Raw genomic sequence first — 22,498 nt, 5'->3', positions numbered from 1 at the left:
CGCCTTCCAAGGGACCGAACTCTGGCTGCTTCATCTCAGTGAGTGGGAACCCCCTGCCTTAGGGTTCTCAGGGCATCGCCAGCATCTCAGACAACGGGCGGAAAGCCCTGGAGAGGTGGAAGCGGACACCTGCTGCCCAAGCATCTTCCTGGGGGTGAGGAGCAGGCCCCGGAGGTGGGCGCGTGCCAGGCACGGGGGCCATTCCGGACCCGCGCTGCCATGGCGCCCCTGGGTGCTGCCTCTCCGGACTCGGTTTCTCCTCGGCACCCCGTTTGGAGCTGCCCTTACCGAAAGCCCTCACTCGGCAGGGTCTGCCAGAGGGATGGGAGCAGCCAGAGATAAGGATGGTGTTTACCCACAGCAAACGTCCTGCTGTAGCAGCTGGTGGGTCTTCAGGGAAGACCTGATGCTGAATCTTTTAATTAGAACAAATTATACTAACATTACTTTAAAACCCTGTCTGATAGATGACATACAACAGTGGGAATTCCGCTAAGTACCGGTGAACGGGCCGTAGGAAAAACGCCACAGGCAACCGCGCTGCTGCAGAGCCTCGCAGCCTCGACCCACGTCGCTCACGATTCCGCACACACATCAAGGCAGCGTCCGACGTCCACACGCATTTCCCAAAACGCTGCCCACGCGCACCGAAAAAAAGGGGGTGACGGGGAACTCTCCAAAATTTAGAGGGTACATCAGGAATTTTGGAAAACTGGTAAGGAGAACGAATTCTGTTTTCCTTTGACGGAAAGAGCAAACACACCCCCCCGAAGCCCGACACCGGAACACGTGCGCCGCCGGGGGAAGGGTGGGCGCAGTCCCACAGGAAAGCGTGACCGGAACCTGGGCTCTGCGTTCTTTCTCGCCTCCCTGCCATCAGACCTGTCACACGTGGGTGTGTAGCCTCACTTCCCCAATCTGGCAGGCAACCGGCTCCTCCCTGACTGACAGGAGCACACGGGAGGATGCGAGTGAAAACTCTGTCAAGGACCCAACGCTCCGCAGATGAAAGGTGACACGCGCCCTGCTCACGCGGCTGCCGCACGGGGCCAGCAAGCAGAGCGAGCGCCGACGGTCAGGGCGCCGCATCCAGCCCCTGGCTCACACCAAGGACCGCGAGGGGGCTGCGGGTCCGGGGGGCTGCGCCCTCTCTTACCACTGCTGATGGCCGAGTTTGCAATGACCGTAGCCTCACTCCACTGGTCGGCACTGGAGACAGAGTAGGAGCGCTGCTGCATGCCGTCCGGCCGGCTGCCGAAGGAGCCCAGGCTGACGCCGCTGGCCATCTGAGACCCAGACGCACTAGTGACATTCCCTAGGAATAAACAAGTCAGGTGAACACCACCTCGGACTGCAGACCCCAGAAGCCAGCACGAGTTTGTCTGGACGCCCACATGCTTGCACGCGGTGGACCTCAGCACCGAGAGCAGCTGGCGTCCTGCCTATGTGGAAGATGGAAGCATCCTACAAAAATATTCACGAGGAAAACTAGGGTGACAGCAGATCCTAGGGACCCGCTGACACACTGCCAAGGAACCTAACCACACAACGCAATCCTAAACAAAGACACCGAGGCGACACCGTCTCTATGTGGGGCAGAGGTGAAGATGAAGACCCACTTTTGAGAAAAGCCTTGGTCCCAGCAAGATGGACCCTACAGGAGCCCCCACTGTGTCAACACATCAACGGAAGGGAAAATGACCACAAACGGCAGCCAACTTTCACGGGGAAGTTCCACTTTATGACCAACATAAATCAAAGCTCCTGGATGAGACATGGGAGGACATGCAGACTCTTAACCCGGGTGAGTTTACTTGGACCCTTGAAGGGGCCGAGCGGAGGAACGACGGTCTTCGCCACTGCACGGCACACAGGGTGGTGATGGGAATGGTCCCATCGCGTCCTGGACGATATGCAACAGTTGCTCAACATCAGAATGAATGACTTCTTGGTCCTGCCAACGCCAGACTCAAAATCAAGATTCAGTGCCTTCCTCTCGAGCTCGGCCCATCCTACCTTCTGTGAGTGAATTTGTTTGCTGGACGCAGACCTACAGAGAGATCAGGTCCGTTTTGTTCTACACTTTCCTCTGATTATTTTAGTTTAGAACCAGTTAAGTTCAAATTGTTCTAATAGAAGCCTTTCAGAGCACAAGACTTTAAGTGCACAGACCAGATTCATAGTTCCCAAATCTGGCCAAGTACCAGGATCACCTACGGAGCTTTTTAAAACCAGAGGCTTCAAAATATTTGTAGTGTGATTCCAAAGGCCTGGGGCTGGGGCTTGAGAGAATGCACATCTTCCACAGCACGCCAGCGGTCCTGGTGAGCCGTCAGAGGTAGGAACAGGGCTCCGCTACCCACAACCCACCCGACCGTAATCCCACGGGCACGGGACAGTCACAGGATCACCTACTGAAATGCCTACGTGAGCCATGCAACAAGCGATCCATGGAGAGAAGAGATTTTGCTTCAAAAATATATATTACTACCTTAAAAAACAATACCGATTTTATGCTGTTACCTGAATCGGGCACACTTTGAATGTCATAAGGAAAACTACTCCTAGGCAGCCCTACCCAATCCCAGAAAAAAGCCAAAAGTGACACCTCAGGAACTGAAGTGTGCAAGGGCACAGGTCCTCTGGAGTGGTTCTCAGACCAACGGCAGCAGAAGGCCCAGGAGCACGTTAGGAATGCAGACTCCTAGGCCCCGCCCCAGCACCTGCTTTTCCAGAAGAGCCTCACACAAAATTCTGAGTGCACCTAATAAAGCTCGGATACCCAGAATAACTACGAACATGAAACAATACTGACGGCTGGAACTCCTCACCACCTCGGACGCCCGATGTCAAAAGTGCCCGAGGGCAGCACGCAGGCCTGCAGGTCAGGAGCCCCGCAGGTCAGGAGCCCCGCTCTTGGCTCCCCTGTCAAGCTGCAGGCTCTGAGCCAGCCTAGCACAGAGGTGCTGATTTTCAGACACACTGAGGCCCTCAAATCCTGGACACACACGCACCCTGAATGACAGTGCTGGCTGGTACTCCCACACCGGCTCGGGGGCCGACCCGCAGGGCAGCATGGGGAGGAGGGCCAGGCGTCTGGCAGCTCAGACACAGGGTCAGCGGGGGTGGCAGTGAGGGACAAACCGCATTCTCCTCCTGGCATCCTCCAGTTAGGGCCCCTTAGGCTGCTTCCTGGCTTCTCCTCCGGCAGATCCCGATTACAACAGGGAGCTCGGACCCACAGCAGGGCAGCATTGGGGGAGCGATGAGGTGCTCCCATGGGCCAGCGCAGTGTGGGTCTCCCCCTGCAGCCTATGTCCCTACTGGTGTCTGCCTGCCACACCCTAGGAGGGTACCCATTCGGGCTCAACCAGTGGGGAGCAGGCATGGGAGAAGGGTGTGAAATGGGGTGTGTATTCCCAGGCTCCCTCCGTGAGTGGTCACCTGGGGCTGCTGTCCCTGAGGCTTGCTGGGGGCACCCGTCCCCTTGCCCCACTGGGCCCATGCTGGTCTCTGTGCCACTTCTGCCAGCCCTGGTGCCGACACCTTCAGACCCTGGGCCTGCTCTTCTCTGGCAGGATCCTCATCTCACACACATACAATCAGAGCCACGTTTGGGACTAGACCCCCAGCCCCTGGGGCCCCAAAGCCATTTCTACTTTCATCATTTGAATTTTCAGCAGGTAGGGGCTTCAGGACACCGCTAACCTTTTTATGGTAGGGGAAAGAGAAAGATGGAAAGAGGACAGAGAGGACCACAAGAAGGTCCACACAAGCCGTGACCCCACCACTGAGCCAGCCCCACCCCCAGCCTGAACCACCCACGGGCGCACCTGCCATTCAACAAAAATGTCCAGGAGATGATTCTTTCCTCCCTGTGCAGCCCAATCACACCCGTGACAAGTCATCACCCAACGTGCAATCTGTCCACAAAACCCCATCTCACACCAGCTTTAGGTACACAAGGCACCCAAAGACACAAACACACCTTCACCACCTGTCTTTGGGCCCATGATGCCAGGATGGCACTCAACCCATACTGCGGCTTCCCTTCCGGAGAGTGGCTCCCAGGGAACCACCAGCCTGAAAACTTCCTGCCACGCTTCCTTTGAAAGGCAGAGAGAGTTTTCCAAGTGCATCGTCCCGGACTACGCAAGGCAAGACGCCAGAGGCATCCACACGCACACAGCATAGCCCAGTCGGTCTGAGCGTGGACAGGAACACGTGGAAGGTTCTATCGGAGGTATCGGACAAAGCTCGTCTTAGGTTGACAAACCCTTTGCTGAACAGCCACCGAGGAAGAAGAGCAGGTTCCTTCAGATGTGCACACGGAAGCAAATCCACGTGACGGAGCTGGCCACGTGTCTGCAGCTGGCCCACCGGTCCTCAAGCTTCTAGCTGTTTGTCCAATGAAACGTTAAGCACAGCGAGTTCAATGTATAACGCTGCTGGGGGAGCAGCTCTGGGCTTTGGCTCCTGAGGGGATCCCCAAGGAACCCGACTGGGGCCTGTGGAGTGAAGAACCTTCTGGCAAGACTGTGCTCCTGGCGTGTGACTCCGAATCGGTGCAGGACCCGAAACAGGTGCGCGGAATTCTTCAGAAAGCCGACCCTCGGGGCCCTGCAGCGTTGAGGGTCTCCTCCTCCCAGCCACACCCGACCCCCACCATGGACACACAGTCACAAGTGCAACATTTTAAAACAGAGCCGTAGACTTTCAACCCGGAGTCTGGGTTGAGCTCATAGATGCATTTTTGCTGAGTAGACAATGATTCCTTTTTTAAGGTAGAATTTGGGAGAGGTCTTCTAAAAATCTGTGGTTTCTGCCATTCTTTGAAAAATAAGAAATCCGGCTGCAGTGGGCTTGTGTCTGTGACTCTCCGAAACGGACAGCGTGGCAGCCGGAGCCCACGCCTGCCCGCCCGCCCGGTCCTCATCTTTGCTAACTGCGAGTCACAGAATCTTTCAAAAATACGCTTAAGAAGAATCCTATTTCAGAAGTAGAACATTTCTGATTTTCTCTCGAGAGCAAATCTCGCTTTCGTATATACTCATCTTACTTTCTCAGTTAAAACTTTTCTAAGTATCAAACAATAAAAGATCAACTGCGACATAACAAAAAAATTATGAAGCGCAAAAAAATTCCGTTTTTTGCCCTAAATATATAGCTTGGGGATCCACAAGACAGGCACTTGCCTTTGAAGGTAAACACATGAAGACACAGGTTTTAACTCTGAGGCAGACCAGTGGTCCACGGATGCGGCCATGGCCCCATGAAAGCAGACTCAGTGGCTCGCTGTGGCCCATGGAGCATCTCGTGCCACGCGGGAGCCGTCCTGGGCCAGTGGTCCCACTCTGAGGCATTTCAACTTGCTCTGAGTGAATCCATTGGTCAAAGAAACCAACGCCCCCAAATGCTTCATGAATATCTTAAATAACTACAAATTTATAATCTAATTACAGTATTTTGTGTCAATTTCTGACGATTTTTACACACACACACACATACACACACACACCATCCAGCAAAGGCGAATGCATACTTTCACTTCTATTTCTGAATGAATGTCATGAACTGTCACCGGTCAAGCAACACCGGCCCCTGCTTCCAGCTTGCACACGGACGCATCCAGCAGCGTCTGCCCTACGTGGGACCACACTGTGAGTTGTTCTCACGGCTTCAGAAAATACCTCTAAAGCAGGTACAGGAGATGCTAAGCTGAAAATCACTTGATTTTCTCTCAAAATTCTCTAGGCCTAAATCTTCCAACGAGTGGTAACTCATTTTACATTAACATGTTACTAGTTAAGGCTGAGGATCCGGGGTTGTCGTCTGTGAAAGAAGCCCACGACTGATCTGATTTCCCGGCAGCAAGGATCGGAAGGCCAAGACCATGGGGTTACACGGTGGGGGGCCTGAACACGACTCCCAGTGCAGTCAGGGTCAGCCTCAAGTGCAGAGCAGCTCCGGGCGGCTGTGCCTGGCAGAGGGTCCTCCTCTCCTGGCAGTTGGGCTGAACGGCTCCAGCAGGTGCCCACCCTGAACACACGTCCGTCTTGCCACACGATTTCATTTGTGTGGCTGAGAACCAAGATATGGCCGTGAGGTCTATCCGACTGGGGAAGAACTCGGCACAAGGCTGGAAACCACTTTCTTTGTAGGCATGCCTGTCTTTCCCTAGAGAGAAGAGATTCTAAAAGCTGGATTGGAACGTCCTCTCTCTCGGGGACGAGGAGGAAGGTCCAACACTTGAGTCGAACTCACTAAGCTCTAAGCCGAGGTCAACAGACAAGAGGCCTTAGAAGGAAGCCAGTGGGACACCTGCTCCCCCCAGGGCCGAGCACCAGAGCTGTGACCTCCTGGAGGGTGGGAGTAGAGGTACCTTCTATTCCTTCCTGCTCTTCCTCCTCCTCAGCCCCACCTCCATTCCCTGTGCCCTACCAGAATCCCCACCCCACCGTTGCCGGTGGACTGCTGCATGGATCTCACGCTTCTTCGTGGCATGTGTGGCGTCCTTTTGTTCTGGATGGCCTTTTCCAGAATGTCTATGGTGAACAGACTTGGATGAGAGAATGTCTTCCTCTAGAAGAGGGCAAATCTGTGTACTGTCTGGGGTAACAACATTGCCTTCCATGGCACAGGTCGGGCAGGCTTGTGTGTGTCCCATTAGAAAAGACTGGGGTTTCCTAAACTCGGGATTTCTCTTCTGTAATGCAGCCCAGTGTGTGTGCTGGTTCCCCCGGAGCTTGGGGAACAGGTGCATGACAAGGCTGATACTCTGCCCGCTGGCACAGCGGCAAGTAATGACCTGCTATCTGTCCTGAAACCCGGCTCTCCTCAGCTAGGACACTGGTAGGCTGGCTCGCTAGCTTGCTAGCAGGGTGGAAGTGGACCCTCCACGGGCCCACCACCTCCTCGATCACGGGCCTCCTGGCCCTCCCCGTCTCCCTACAGTGGACCCGCAGCACGCTGGACACAGTGAAGGAGACAGTCTGTGCCCTTAGGGGGGCTACCATCTCGTCCAGCAGAAGCTATGGGATGGGCCCACATGTGGCCAAAACACAAGGCTAAGGAACACAAGAGCCATAGGAAGGTCTGAGGGGCAGGAAGAACGGCGCCTGGAAGGTTCAGGAGAAACTTCATGGAACACTGCAGATTTACTTTAGATTTTGGAAATGGAGGCGCCCCCCTCTCTAGACTAGTATGGAAAGAGGGGTCTCATCCTATCCCAGGACAACCCAAACTCTGACTGACTCACCTGAGGTGAAGCGTTCACTCAACAGTCCGATACGAGCCTCTCTCTCCAGATTCCTGTTTTCCTTTCATATCAGTCCAGAGAGAAGTCACACAGTCGTGCCTAACACTTGTGCCAGGAAGCCTGTACGAGAATGCTCACAGCGGCGTTCCTCGGAACAGCCCCGAACCAGAAAGGGCGGCTGTCTCCCCACCATGGGCGCCCTGCGGCCCGTCCATACGGTGGACTACCACACACCAGGAAGGACGGACAGATGCTGACGTCACAGATAGGACGTGTGGAAAAGACCAACCCAAGCACCCACTGCCCTGACCCCACCCAACGGTTCACCCTCCACAGGCGACTGGTCCTGGGAGTGAGCGACTGCCTGCAGGCGTGTGTGTGTACGGACGGCAGGGGCAGGAGGGGGCCCACGGGGTCTCCTGGGCTGGGGGCCGCCTGCTGCTTCCTGATCTGAGGACGGGCCACCTGCACGCTTGGCTTTTAGGACTCTGCACTTTCTTCGTGCCTGTTCTATTGATACAACTTAGCTCACCCCCCCCCCCCCAGAAGGCTAAAGATGGGTCATCTGAAGAGTGGCACCAGCATGAAGTCTCAAAGAGGGGCCCAGCCCTTCAGGGTAGGAGCTGCTGCTGGCATAGCAAGGGAGTCCTGCAAAGACCTGTTTGTTATTTGTCTCAGTATCTTTTCCGTAAATATTACCAGGCAATATGTGGTTGCCTACCTGGTCCGTTCTGAACTCAGAAAGAGTGCTTCCTCCAAGACCCCATCTCTGGATCAGCTGGCTGCTGGCCTTGATTAGCAGGGGGCGGCTCCATTACCATGCTAATCCATGGAGTCTCGGAGCCATCTCCTTGATATGGATATGTGTGTGCTTACGGGCCGCCCTGATTAGCGCAAGCTTCCATGTGTCAAAAGCGCCAGATTCTTCCCAAAGAATAATTTTAGCTTTACTTATATCCCTAAAGTGTAAGAGTTGATTTGAAAAGGTACTTACCTCCACCATATGCTATTTTTCTTAAAACAATTTGCATTTCAAAGCGACTATGGCATTTATATCTGAATGAATATCAGTATGTTGCCTGAACTGATCTCAAACGAGCGTGAAAAAGATGCTGGTTTTCTATTGAACGCGAGTGTTTTCAACCACCAAATGACATCAAAGACAGAATCCCTCTTTTAAGCTATAGGCTTACTACATAAAAATAGCTTGCTCTCATTTTTAAAAATATAGTCTGAAATAAGGCTTTTCATAGTATTCAAATAAAGATTCATCAACAGTCACTTCTAAAATACAAAATTTTGCTCATCGCCCTTTCCATTCTGGTTCATCTTCACAAACATAGCTTGGCCTTCTCGGAGGCGTAGAGTAGAAAAGGAGTATCTGGCATCTGAATTCTTGGTGAAGTAGTTTGCAAAGGAGCAGCAGCGTGTGGCAACGGCGACAGATCCCGAAGCTTCCTGCGCCCTGCGCGAGGGCGGCGCAACCCAGAGAGGGGTCTACGAGTGCCCCAGTACAACGCGGACATTGGTTTCCACTGTGGAATCTTAGACCTTTCTGAAAACAAACTGTAATTACAACACAGGATTGATGGGAGCTCTCCCTTCCCCTCGGAGGCCTCACCCTGAGAAACACACAGAGATCGCTTTTGGGGGTCGATTCTCATTCCTACCTGGCCTCCAATGTTAGAGAAGTTTGGGGTGCGAGGCTGCCTTCTGCAAACCTCCAGGAGCACAGCCCCCCGGTGAGCGTGCGCAGGAAGGCCAGTTTGCTGGAATCAGAGCAGGGCGACCGAGGCTACTCTAACGGCCACACCACTTCAAAATAGGCCTTCGCCATCTGTTCGTCCTCTAATTATAAACCCAAAAAGAATATAATTCACAACACTACCATAAAAAGTGAGATACGGATGATTTAAGTGCCTATGAGCAGGGCCGTTCGCTGCACTATTTGCATTGGAAATCTGCCCTCCTTTTTGGCAACCAGGACTCGAGGCTAAGAGGATTTTTTTCCAAGGACACACATTCAGTATCTTAAAGACGTAGGCGTCCGGGATTCTGCACTGTTATAAGCTGACACTTGTTCTGTTAAAAAGCGCATTCAACACATCTACTACTGAGATAGGAATCGCGGTGCATCTCTTCGTCGGGCTGTATTTCCACAGGTGCTGACCAGGGAGGAGAGAATGTACGGAGTCCGGACCCCGTGGTGACAGCGGATGTGATCACTACTACATACAACAGCGTGGCCGCGCTCAGAACCACAGTCCTGGGACCAGTTCCCACTTACTTCCTAAAATGCAGAAACAGCTCTTTTTGTTCGGTTCCTCCCTGTTCGGATTATGATGTCCAAGGAAAAAAACAATGGATCGTTCTTGTACAAACGTCTTTAAAACTTACCTTGATGAATGATGTAAATTAGAAGACTTCCAACATCTCACGTGATAGATCAACTCATTATCGAACATGGGCATCAACTCTTCTCAGTGATGACCACAGAAATGATGTAATTTTATATTACACTTCTTTCTTATGACTTCCTAACCCTCTTCACATGCTGTTCCATAGTCTTCATAATAATTTTAGACACACGACATCTTGCTGATTTAATGCAGATAATTCATACTGCTATCTTCCTACTTCTGGATAGTTTTGTTTCCAATTTCTCGTTAGTGTAAACAATACTGCAAAGGACATCTTCTATTTAGACTCTTCCTTAGGATAAAATCCCGGAGAGTCATTACTCAAACAGCATTAACGTCTTTCTGACTAGTAACGTATATTGCTGATTTTCCGAGGCCATTGGCCAAAAGAAGATAGAACCCAGGCATCTTGAAAACAATTCAGTTCATGATTTGTAAAATGGATATAACGCTAACAATGATGACAATAATATGCCCCATGTGGCTGACTGATATAAACATCAAATTGCATAAAGTACTCTGTAAACCGCAAAGCCTCTGTGGATTTTAGCTGTTATTAATTTTACCAATGGTGAGTTTTCCTTTTCTCTATTAAAGTTTATTTTTCAATAAAAGCTTAAAATGGCGATACTGCTAATTTTGTGTGGCTTTAAAATCTAAAAGGTCTGAATGTCTCCCTCACATTTTTCTCGTGACAGGGTTTCCTCGTGTGTCACCTGCTCACATCTGCGTGCTGCTATTGTGGTCGTCCTCACGATGCGTGAGCCTACACCCATGCTCTCGAAGGTTTCCTGAGCACCTACTGCATGGACCTGGGCAGTACTTAGTGCTGGACAACGTGATGACACTCCTACCACTCCAGGTCTTGCAAAATTCTCAAACTATTACAGCCAGTTCTGCCCAAGCTGTCAGAGGCACAATTTACAAGGGGAAAGAAAGAAATGAAACCGTGGGCTTCGAACATGGTGCTAAGAGTGGATGAATGGCGCAACCAGACGGTGAAGAAAGAAAGGGGAGTCGGAGAAGCCGCAGGCCTGCTCACATGCTGCGGCCGGGCTGCTGCTGCATCCTGGACATGGATATAATTTGGTGTTCGGGACAATTCAAGATGAAAACATTAAGCACATCAGAAGGCAGGCTCTCACTTAGGTGATTATATTTAGAAATCAGTCCAAATATTTATTCCAAAGACAAAGTCTGTGTGTTCCCAGTTATCCAGCGCAACACTCATCACTCTGAAAACAATGCCTGCTCTTTGCATCTTGCCCACTTTTATCTGCGTCAGGAACACCTGCTACTACGGACCCTGAGATGCTTACGCACACAGTGTGTACATCACGCTTGTCTGCCTACTGCCCGTTACTTGTACAGGCCATGCGAACGAGTTTATATTCAATGCGGTGGTAACGAGGTATGGCAACATTACACAAAAGGAAACTGAACTAAGGATTTTCTTCTAAGCAACAAAATATGATTACAGTGTGCCCATGTAATGTTTTGTAAAACGTAAAGCCCAGGACGTCTGCATCTTGTCCTCTAGTTTCATAATTTGGTACTATATTCCCAACAACTACATCCAATGTTGAGTTTCTTCCTTTGCTTTTAACAACAGTTCTGTCTTTAAAATGTTCTTTTTCCTTTATATGATATACACAATAGGTATTTTGCCCAAAATCCATTTTAAGAGCAGGTTTCTCTCTGGCTGTCATGTGGGCCTACGCTCAGAAGTGCTCACTTCTTTCTCACCCTTCCGGTCCTACGAGGTCAGCTCTTACACAGAAATCACAGCTGTGGTGTGGAGGTGGCTGTTTGACTGTGGTCAGGATGGCCTTGCCTTTTGCCACACCTCAGAATATTCCAGAAAGACAAATGTTCTCTAAATGAGTGGTAACTACCAAACACCGGGCCGCAAGGTACCGACATGATGAAATTCTCCTCTGCTAGCATGGGATTGGGAACGCAGCAAGGCGGCCAATCGTGGGCTTGGCTCTACCACAGAATGGCTCTTCCCCGACGCCCGGGACGGCACTCCGCCGCCCTCCTGAAGGCCGAGGTCCTTCTCAGGGCCCCTCTCTCTCCTCTAGCTCTTCCCATGCCAACCGTTTGCTGGTCGTGAAGGCATCGCTTGAACAGCTGAAACACTACTCTTCACCAAGCACTCACGTTTCTGAAAGGGGAACAAAGTTTCTAAAGCAACTTCTATTTACTTATGGGGGTATCTGTCCCCATAGTGACAGACAGCTCAGTGTCCTTAGTGTTTTAAACGGAAATCGTCAAGATCAAGGTGGTTTTATCAGTCTTTACAGAAAAGAACACCCCACTTAGAGTTCAATAACTGAAGGAGGTTTCCTTAAACTGGAAAGCACGCTTCTGATTTATCCCTGAACTCTTCCCCAGTGGTCCTGCCCAAGGAGTGAGGTGTCAGGAGGGCAAACGGTGCTTACCCTCGGTGGTTATCCCTTATATTTCACTTGGGGGGCGATGCTCAGTAGCATTGACTTAACGATAAAATAATTGTGAGGTCAGGAAACTAGGAGAGGGTAACAAAGAAAGGGAAGTAATGGTCTCCACCTCAAAGAGCTTACAGTTCCAGGATGGAAACAACAGAACAGAAATTTGCCTAACCCTCAGTGAGAGAAACAATATAAACACAGAAACAGCAAGAAGAATGTGTTTCTCACAAAAGCTGAAGATGTCGCAACTCTTCTAAAGAATAATAACTTTAGTGTCTTTTAGTTTCAGATGTAGCGAACTTCCCAACCTTTTGGTCTGAAAGAAACCCTCCAAAATGTCTCTTCCTTTCCCTAAAAATAACGAGTTATTCAATAGCCATCAAAACTACTCCGGTAAACCCTGGTTCGTGGAAGCAGATTATCATGGGATACTGGTTTTTGGATTCTTTTTTAGCAAAAAATTACCAACCAGGAAGGTTTTTATTTGCAAGCATTCCACCGAGTGGCTAGAAGGGTCTTTAGCAGACCGATTTATGAATCAGAGGATTAACATGGCAAAGGAAGTCCAAAGCGTGCGACAGGAAGGGGTGACCGAGGCAGAAACACAGGGAGAGGCAAGGCCGGGGGTGGCGGGGGTCCCCGGCAAGCGGCCCAGGACCCAGGAGACACACGTGAGCGGCGCGGCTCAGTCCGTGCCCAGAACAGACTCCGGAGTTATTAAAATGTTTTCTAGACCATTTGAAACTAAACAAAGAAAAACTTTGTTTCGAGGAGACAACAACGGATCTAGTTTTGATGTTGCGTTATTTATTTATTTATTTTTTAATAGCTATTACCACTGTAACAGCAGCTTAGCGGCTCGGCGTCTGCAGTGTGAGCAGTTTTGATAAACAGCCTCCGCGGGCCCCACAACGGGGATAATGTACCCTTAAGTACCGCCAATGAGCTGCCATTCTGCACAGCCAATTACTTCTGTGCGTCTGTCACTCAAAGGAAAAATGGCTGAGCCCATTAGATCAAACCTTTGTCACTGTTCCTAATGCACTCTTAGGCCTCATTAATCTCCGGGAGCAGCAACAGAGCCGCCGGTGTCTCATTGCCTCCCCCGAACAGGCCCACGTGAAGCCTCTCATCTCTCCCCCAAGTGCACCACGTTAATCAAGCTCTCCTTATTACCCCAGTCCCTGTCACGGCGGAGAGCGCGCTCCCTCTTAAATGCTCTCATTATGACCCATCTTTAGAGCCGGCTAAGTGGAAAAAAAGAGAGAGGGAGAGAGGGAGAAAGAGGACGGGAGAGAAAGAGGAGAGGAAAAAGCAAGTCCGATCACATTAATATTCATGACAATAATTAGTATTCTAGGTCACTGAATATTCATGCTATTAGTTTGGTTTTTTATGGGTTTGCTGGATGTCCTGATTACTGAAGTGTGGAGGAAAACAGCATGGTTGAGACTTTAGATGTCAACGGCAGTTCAATACTCAAAACACATCGAGATCCCCGCCCCCACCCCCGGAAAATCAGCCTCAACCCTCCGGGCGGCTTTAATATTTTGAAACCGCTGGGGGCCCGAAGCGCAGGGAGCGGGGGCAAGGTTTCCCGCTACAAAGGCCTACGCATTGCTCTGCTGAGGATAAAAACACAGTCACCGTTCCAAATACCCAACAAAGACCCACTTTCGGGACAGGGACGTATCTGGCATCTCAGAACAAAATGGGGCCGTCGAGGAATAAAGAGTAGGGGGGACACGGACCGGGAGCCCGGTGCCCACAGAGATCCTGGTTGGTCCCACAGAGCGCCTCTCTGCCCGCCGCTCCCACCACCGCAGAGGGAATGCTGTTGGGCGGGGGGGACACGGGTTTATTGTGTCTGACCCACGAAGGCTACACACAGGCGATAGAAACAACAGTGTCTGGCATGAAAACAATTCATACAAAATTTCCGTCCCCTCTTGCTTCCTTTCCTTCACCAGTGACAAGCACAACTGCAACGATGGATTTCCAACAGGGTCTGCAGACTCGCCCTGGGCCGAGCTTCGCAAAGGCGCGCCCACAAGAGCAAGGCGGGCACATCGGCCCACCGTAGCGATGAGAAAGCCAACGTTCATCCGCACAAGGTCCTAAGATGGGGAAGGTGGGATTCAACTTAGAGTTTCTGCTTCTCAAGGCCCTACTGTGGACCGTTACGTTTTCCTGTTGTTACCTGAATGTCAGAATAACGTTCCGAGCTGACACACTCCGCATTCCATCCTGAGTGGATACAATTCTACCAACCAGCCTGGCTGACAGCTCATGTCAGAAGATACTGTGGGACATCTGACTGTCTTCTCTGGAAGTATGCCTGAAATTACAATGCGATGGATTCACTAAAAGCGTGGCTTCTGATTAGAATGGCGATGCAGGTTCCGAGATAAAGCAGTGGAGCGGCAGATACCGCCATGGACATCTTGAGTGAGTGACCCTGGAAGGGGGAGATGTGATCAGGAAGGGGGAATTTAACCAGGCCTGAATAAATATCTCCTGGATTCTTCTTCTTCCTCCTCTTTCTTGCTGGAGTAGATGCTTAAGTACACTTTTCAAAAAGGTATTTGTTTCTGTATTCTTGTACATCATGTAAAAAATTTTTTTCTACCTTCATACTTGATTGATAGTAGTTTGGCCCCACACAGACTTCTAGGTTCAGAATGATTTGTCCTTAGAAAGGAATTCTTCCACTGTCTTTTAACATGTGGTGTTTGCTCTGGAGTCCACAGGCCGGAAGAGCTCCTCCCGGTAGGTAAGCACACTCTCCTCCCACCTGGGATGCTTTCGGGGATTCTGTTTGTGTTTACGGAGCCTCCTCTGGGATTCTGTTTGTGTTTACAGAGCCTCCTCTCCCCTGAACTTGACACTGGGCTCTTCAGATGGGAAGACACCAACATGTCCTTCATCACCTCCAGCGTGCTTTCCTCTGTCACAGGTACAATCACCAATAGTATCCTTGGCCGTGTTCTTTATGGCATTGAACCTATCTACTGAATTTTAAATTTTCTTAAAAAATTTTTTTCTTTTTTTAAAAAAATTTTCTTTAATTTGCAAGGACTCTTTCTCCCCAGGTTTTTACTGTATCCTTTGTTTCATTTTATGAACACAATAATTAGCCTCTTAACTCTTCCTCCTTCCCCACCTCTCACTCTCTTTCTTGTAGGATCAGTTGTCCTTTTGTTTATTTTGGCTCCTCTCATTTTTACTGTTGGTTTCCACAAACGTCTTGGCTGCGTATTTGTGAATGAGTGCCCGTGGGTCCATTGGGCAGAGGCAGGAGCTGGCCCTGCAGCCTTTGGAAGGTGTGTGTGGCCCATGCTGACTGGGAGGTTCGGTTTAGGTGAACAGTGCAGGGCTCGTGAGCAGGCCGGTGTGCTTCAGTGATGTCTCTCATGGTCAGAGCTGCCTCTTCTTGCCATTTCTTTCTGTCCCTCTGTGACTGTACAGAGGTCTGAGCTCCCCAAGCTGCTCCCTTCTCTTTCAAGCATCAGCATCCACACGGGATTGGAAGCGGGGACGCCAATGGCCGGCTCTTCCTGAATGCGCCCCTCAGCCCGCCCTGCCTGCCTTCCACAGCTGCCCGACAGAGCGTGGGGCCGCCCCACCTTCACTGCGGCTCTTCTGCTCTGTATGACTTGTGAGCCCCAAAGGGAGACCCGAGCTCAGTTATCAGTTCACAAGGCAGCTACTTGGACGTGTTTTTCCTCCTCTTCCCCAAGCCCAGGGGAAAACTTGATACGGAGATCATCACATTTCCAGCATTTCTATATATAAAATGTAGTCAGCATTCCAAGACTGGTAATGGTAAAGCATTTCCCAATACTAGGAATAACATAAGACCACCACCCCCACCAGTGATTTTCTCTCCAGTTGCCCCTTCGTCCTTTGAGCCTTGATCATCAACCTCAATGGTCTTACCTGTTTATCTTCTGACGCCTCTGCCCCCACCAGAGTGTGAGGCCCCTGAAGGGAGGACCTCATACCGCCGCTGAAACTCCAGAGCACTAACCGGGGCGGCCAGCCCCATAATGATTTTACATGAGTGGTAGCGGAAGCAAAGCAGTGAGGCACCCAAAAGTCAACACTGACATCAGTCAGGCGCTGTCGTATTTGAACCACGAGCTGCATTATGAGCACATACTAGGAAATCAAGAGCTACATCTGAATAAATATCCCCACTAACGAGAGTTCAGTACGATGAGTAGATATAAAATATAAAAACTATGAGCTTTCTTATTTCTTGCAAAGTAGATGAGATAATAGCCCCCTTAACCCCTGCCCCCCCCTCCAAAAGATTAGCCTCACATTTCATCAAAAATTATAAACTAACAGAATGGATCGACATGATACATCTAAATGAAGAAAAGTGTTAAAATTTTACTGAGGGATATATATTAGGTTTGAATCAATTGGGCAAGACTTGTGTTCCATGAGAAGAAACTCAACATAGTAAAGACGTCAGTTCCTCCACAATTAACTGATAGATTAAAAGCACTGCCAATTAGTCACAATGCGATTATTTTTCGGGGGAAGGAGAAAGTTTCAAATTACTCTGAAGTTTATTGGAAAAAATAAATGAGTGGCAATAGCCAAAAACAACAATAAAATGAAAGAGTAATATTACTACCAAATATAAACTGAACCCTAAATCTAAGACACTCTGGTAAATCTGTATGTGGTGACACAACACAGGGACAGCACGTCAACTGGACAGAGCCTCAAGCCCAGAAACACAGTGGTTTTGACTAAATGAGTTAGTTGTGTAACAAAGATGACACACACAGTCATAAGTAAACAGTTTGACCGAGAAAGGACAATTAGTTATCTGTTTGAAAAAGCAGTTTAATTAGATTTCCTGTCGTGTATAATTGACCCAAACGAACTGAAGGTGGACGAAAGGCTAAATATCTTTAAGAAAGAAACAATAAAACCGTAAAACTCAGAAATACATATATAGGAATTGTGATCTGTCTTCAGGATTATTAAAGGCCTTCTAAATATCTAAAGTAGTAACCTCAGAAGACTTACGATTTGATTATATGTATATATTCTTGATTACATATTAAAAAGGGGAAAACCTCTATACGTAAATAAGACCATAAAATTTAAAAAGCAAATAATAAACTCGGGAAATACCTGCAGAACATATTATAAAGTGTTAATATCCTTAACATATAAAGAGTTCTTATATATCAATAAGAAAAAGATAAACCACCCAGTACAAAAATGGGAAAAGACACATCTAATGTAAGAAATACCTGAGCTCAACAAGCATGAGATGGTGACCTTTAGCACTAACTGAAGAAATCCAAATAAACAAAGCATGAAGTAGTTTTAGTGTAGATTCCAAAAATGGTAACAGCAATGCTAGCAGGTGTGTGTGGGTGACATGGGTACTCACTTTAGAGATAGAAGGGTATTTGCATAACAAAACCTTTCTAGAAATTAATTTGGAAATGCGTACCAAGAATCTTATAAATGTTTATATCCACTAACTGAGTCACTTCACTTATGGACGTTTATCCTAAGACAATAATAAATGTTAGACACAAGGATTTAGGCACACGCATGTTATCACGTCTATGTAAATGAAAATGTTACTAGAAGAAAAGGCACAAAACATTGACCTAGTCCAATAACTGAGATAAGAAAACAAATAAACAGGAAAAGCATAAAAAGAAACGAACATCTCCACGTTAACTTAGACCCCTAGGACAAAACAGCAGAATTCAAATGAGTTGAGAAAGAAGAATTAGGTTAAGTAGCATGTTAAGTTCTTTGGCAAATACCTCTAAAATAGCTAAAATAATACCTATTTTTAGGTAAAAGTCCACCACTTAAAATAACATCAACCTACTTCACGTTAAATTTGCTGTGTTGGAGTTCTTCATGTGAGAGAGCACCTATGAACAAGGGGATGGAGGGCTACCCGCTGATGATGTCACCTGCACGCAGAGACAAGGATGCCACGTCCCTGAGCATTGCCGTGACCACAAGGCACTTTCTTTCCCCAAAGCGGCACTATGCTCCTGCAGATGTCATACCCCCACTTCCACACTCCTACTTGTGATCCGAAGAAGAGGAAAAAACAAGCAGGCTCCCTTTAAAAGGAATGAACTTGGCTGAGGGTTGGAAGAACTTGCCATAATTAGCTGAGCGAGTGAGCACGGAAAGGGATTCCAGCACTGCCCCAAACCCTCCCATCCACCCAATGCAAGGGTGTTCAAGAGAAAGAAATGGGTGCTGAAGGAACATTCCTTTAGCCGAGGCCTGGGACGCCAGCTACTCCACACATACGATAAGGTTACGTGGCATTTTGTATTTTCTGTTTACCAAATGTTACATTTTCCAGAGAAAAACAAGGGGCAGTTCAGCACCAAAGAACACCAGTCTCAAGACTAAAAAACTCAAGACTCCTAACATTACATATCCCAAACTCTTCAAATCACTGAAGCTCTTCCCTCCTCCTTGTGCCCGTCAAATTCCCATCCTTTACCCAGCACAGGCGCCCCCAAGCCCTGAGCCTGCCCCACCTCCCAGGGTAGACCGGACCCATGACCCCTGGGCCTTCAGGCCCCTTACGTACTCATACCGTGGCCTGCAGCAGACCACCGCCTTTACCTGTTTGCTGGTCTTTCTTCCCCACCAGAGGGTGAGAATCTCGGGAGCAGAGTTGATGTCTTAATTTTCTGTGTCCCCAGAGCCCAGGACCTTCCCTGGCATACATCAGAAATGCCATAAATGTTTGTTGACTTGAATAAATAAATGGATGAATTTGACATGGTGGGTTAGAAGGAGAAGTAGAAAATTAGCTGGTTTTAAGGTGACGGCCTTGTGTATAAGTTCTGGAAATCAGGGTCTCCACATCCACAGCATACACAGTTCCTGGCACAGGACAGGTGCTCACTAAATATTTTTTTTTTTTTTTTAAGATTTTATTTATTTATTCGACAGAGATAGACAGCCAGCGAGACAGGGAACACAAGCAGAGGGAGTGGGAGAGGAAGAAGCAGGCTCATAGTGGAGGAGCCTGATGTGGGGCTCGATCCCAGAACGCCGGGATCACGCCCTGAGCCGAAGGCAGACGCCCAACCGCTGTGCCACCCAGGCGCCCCTCACTAAATATTTTTTGAATAAATTAATAAATACAAACTAATGAAGACATCAGCTTTTCATTCAATATAGAACTCCCCCCGCCCCCTGGGCACTTCTTTCCTCTCTTCTTAATCCCAGAGTTAGCACACCATCCCAAAAAGGGAAATTTCATGTATGTCTTGGAAGGAAGGTCAGCAGGTCATAAGAGACCTCATCACCGTTCTGGAATGAACTGATGTCTCCCTTAGCAGAAAGCCCAGTTTTCTTTGGATTTTTAACAACAGCTGATATTTGTACTTTATGAGTTTCCCAAAACTTTCATACATGTTATCTTACCTGTCATCACATCTCTGTGACGTATGCAGGCCAGGCAAGATCGACCTAATTGACTGAGTTAGCGGTCTAATGCCACTTGGTATCATGCAGCGGAGCCCTGACGGACCCCAGCTCGGGCCCCTTTCTACCACCCTGCTTTCACCAACCAATGCCGTGTATGCCACAGAACTGTGGGGGCAGCTCCATCCCTCTTTTCAAAGTACCTGACACCTCAGAGGGAGAAAAATGCAGCAAAGACATTTGCCAGAAAGTACCAAAGGACAGTAATTTATTTTGAGAAGACTGGAGTATTTCAGAGAGAAGAAAGGGACTTTTTGCTAGAGAAAACAAATCCGTGTGTCGAAGTGTGTTAGAAGGAGGACTCAGGTCTTTTCTCTGATAAGTAATCACTGGAAGGTCAAAGCCAGAGGGCAACCATTTGCAAAGCCTCTCACAAAAATGAGCCACAATGTTTGGATGGCCTGGAATTGCACGCCTGGAATTTAAAGTCGAGGTCCAACAGTTTCCTTTCAATCTTGCTCCAAATAGCTCTTCCACTTTCATCCACTCAGTCACTACAAATACACACCAGCCCTTGATACTTTCACAACTCATTTACATATTTTAGAAGGCCCTTCAATCCTCAATCATATGCAAAACCCTACTTCCAACTACACATCTCTGCGAAGACCTCATGGATTGGTTTGTGAGACCGAGACTCACCACATGCCAGCTGGCGGTCCCGGAACCACAGGCGTAGGGGAAATGACTACCCACAGAAGAGAACAGATTTCTAAGCCTTAACGTACAACATTAAAGGTTCCAATCTCACTTCACCTCCAAGGCTCCACACTGTCCTGCGACCAGCGGCATCAACCGCTGCGGTCACACTGGATTCTCGCGCAGGTCTGCCATGGGCTTACCTGAATTTGGTGAGATGTGTAAACTGCTCATGTCCTTGGACAGGCCGTTGGTTTTAGGGCTGGAGATGGGCGCGCAGGCTGACGTGGCCCGGGGTGGCCTCTTCCCTGGGACTTTCACAGTGGTTCTCAGAAGATCAATCTCTTTACCATGAACATTCTGCATGTAATCCTGTTCAAAATGTTAAACATCCAAGAGAGATTAAAAAGGAGACCTCGTACAATCTAGGACATAAGGTTCTATCAGACACCACGAGTTGTAATCCTATGACCCTTCCACTGTGGCAAACACTTTAAAAATAATTAGGTTTTGATCTGTCTAGTATCATGGCATCATCATTATACTGAAATCACAGTGTCTGTGTCCTGAACTAACCCAGACCCTAGAAACAGAAGGAGACACAGGAAATGCTTCCATTTGGGGGAAGACAAACCAGCTGGAGAAAATAAGTATCCTTATGAAATCATGTTTTTTAAACTGCTGCTTATTACCTGGCACACTAGGACCCCAGGCTCTTCCTCTAAGTTTCAGGTAAAATTCCCTGCAGTAGGAAACTATTTTGTAACAACTGCTCTGTCTCAGATGGCAACACCACTAAGCGCTTGGACAAGAATGAAGATCTCTGGTGAGAGTTCAGGTGGAAACTAAGTAAAGGTCACGCATTTCACTAAGGACCAGGAAAATGTCTGAGAGGTTGGTGGTACGGTGTTGAGAAAACACGGAGCTCACAGATGGATGTGTACTAGCTGGATGTTGAAAAAGAGAGAACATTGGGTAAGTGTGGCACTTAAGCATCGTGTTTCTCCAAGTGGTTCCCTGTACCCAGAGAAAGTATCTTGCTGTTCTCTTCGTGCTGGAAGTGAACGACTGGCAGCTCACAGGGAACCACAGGGAAGCCTAGGTGGACAGTGATGGTTTCTGTGGAGGTCACCTGACAACATTTCAGTGTGGAGTAAAGCAACACCCAAGAATTATTTGCCGGTGGGGGAATGGGAGAGGCAAATGAGAGCCAGGGTACGCGGCCTACTGGTGAATTAGGAATTACTAGACCTCCAAATGCAATTTTTGGGCAAGGTGCCCCCTTGTGTCTATAGACATATTAAATCGAGCTCACACATTAAGAAAGGACGTATTCTAAAACACTCTTGGGTAAATAACATCTCAAGCGTTTTAAGACTAAGCATGAAATGAAATAAACACATTCCTTTCTTGGCAGAATCCTGGTAGATTCCTTTTAGAACACACGGCAAAAAAGCCAATACATGTGCAGTTAGTATAAACAATTAAGTTCTTAGTCCATGTAATTTCAGAACTGCCAAATGAGCAAGTGTGTGGGCTGCAAGGGGCCCAGGGAGGCTGGAAACATGAGCTGTTTGCTTGTAACTGCTTACCAGCAGTCAAGCGATGCAGAGAGAACCCAAGAAAGTTCCAGAAGCAGAATGCAAGGGACAGAGGCTCCAGTCTGTGGGATGAGGAAAGTCAGCTGAAGTGTATCAAGGAAGCCTGACGGGGCCCAGAGAGTGACAGGGAAGCCGAGATGAGGATTCCAGTGGCTTCTGGGAAGTAGCATCTTTTAATTGTGAGACAATGTTCACATTCCAGCAGATGAAGGGGATAAGAAGCAATCGCGGGTTCATCAAACAGCAGGACGACTGATGACAGACGCAACAATACAAAAAGGAAGCAGAAACATGAGACTCCAACACAGGGGAAGGAACCCAGATGTGGAACCTCGGGACAGAGAATGCAAGAAGAGGTGTCTTCTCTCTGCCATCTACAGCAGAAAGGACCAGCCCTGAGTGTCAAAAGCAGAGATCTCACCCCGCAGCGTAAGCACTTGGGGGCGGGGGTCACATGGGAGCCAATCCGGACTCAGGAAAAGAGGGTGCAGGAATTCTCAGCAGAGGAGGAAGGGCAGAAAGAGAAACTCCAGAATGTGAGTGACCACGATGGGCAGACGTTCTGATGGAGAAACACACAACTCTAGAAGGTTCGAAAAGCACCAGCCCAGGAGG

At 48.7% G+C, this 22,498-nt stretch overlaps 1 protein-coding gene across 9 annotated transcripts in view; it reads right to left on the bottom strand.

Annotated features, from left to right (window-relative positions):
• AGAP1 (ArfGAP with GTPase domain, ankyrin repeat and PH domain 1) overlaps positions 1 to 22,498 on the bottom strand; it is a 523,916-nt gene that overhangs the window by 158,856 nt on the left and 342,562 nt on the right. For 6 of the 9 annotated variants that reach the window (XM_026491633.4, XM_057305806.1, XM_057305787.1 and 3 more), the window contains 2 exons: positions 20,486 to 20,654; positions 1,157 to 1,315 (listed from right to left, as the gene is read on the bottom strand). In XM_026491633.4, coding sequence (XP_026347418.1) covers positions 1,157 to 1,315; positions 20,486 to 20,654 — 328 coding nt within the window. The remainder of the gene's footprint in view (positions 1 to 1,156; positions 1,316 to 20,485; positions 20,655 to 22,498) is intronic. The other 3 variants (XM_026491634.4, XM_048214286.2, XM_057305792.1) reach the window with 1 other exon arrangement.

The sequence above is a fragment of the Ursus arctos genome, unplaced genomic scaffold, assembly GCF_023065955.2.
Source record: "Ursus arctos isolate Adak ecotype North America unplaced genomic scaffold, UrsArc2.0 scaffold_1, whole genome shotgun sequence".
NCBI lineage: Eukaryota > Metazoa > Chordata > Mammalia > Carnivora > Ursidae > Ursus > Ursus arctos.
Note: the sequence above shows the minus strand (reverse complement) of the source record. Positions and strands in the feature narration are given on the sequence as shown.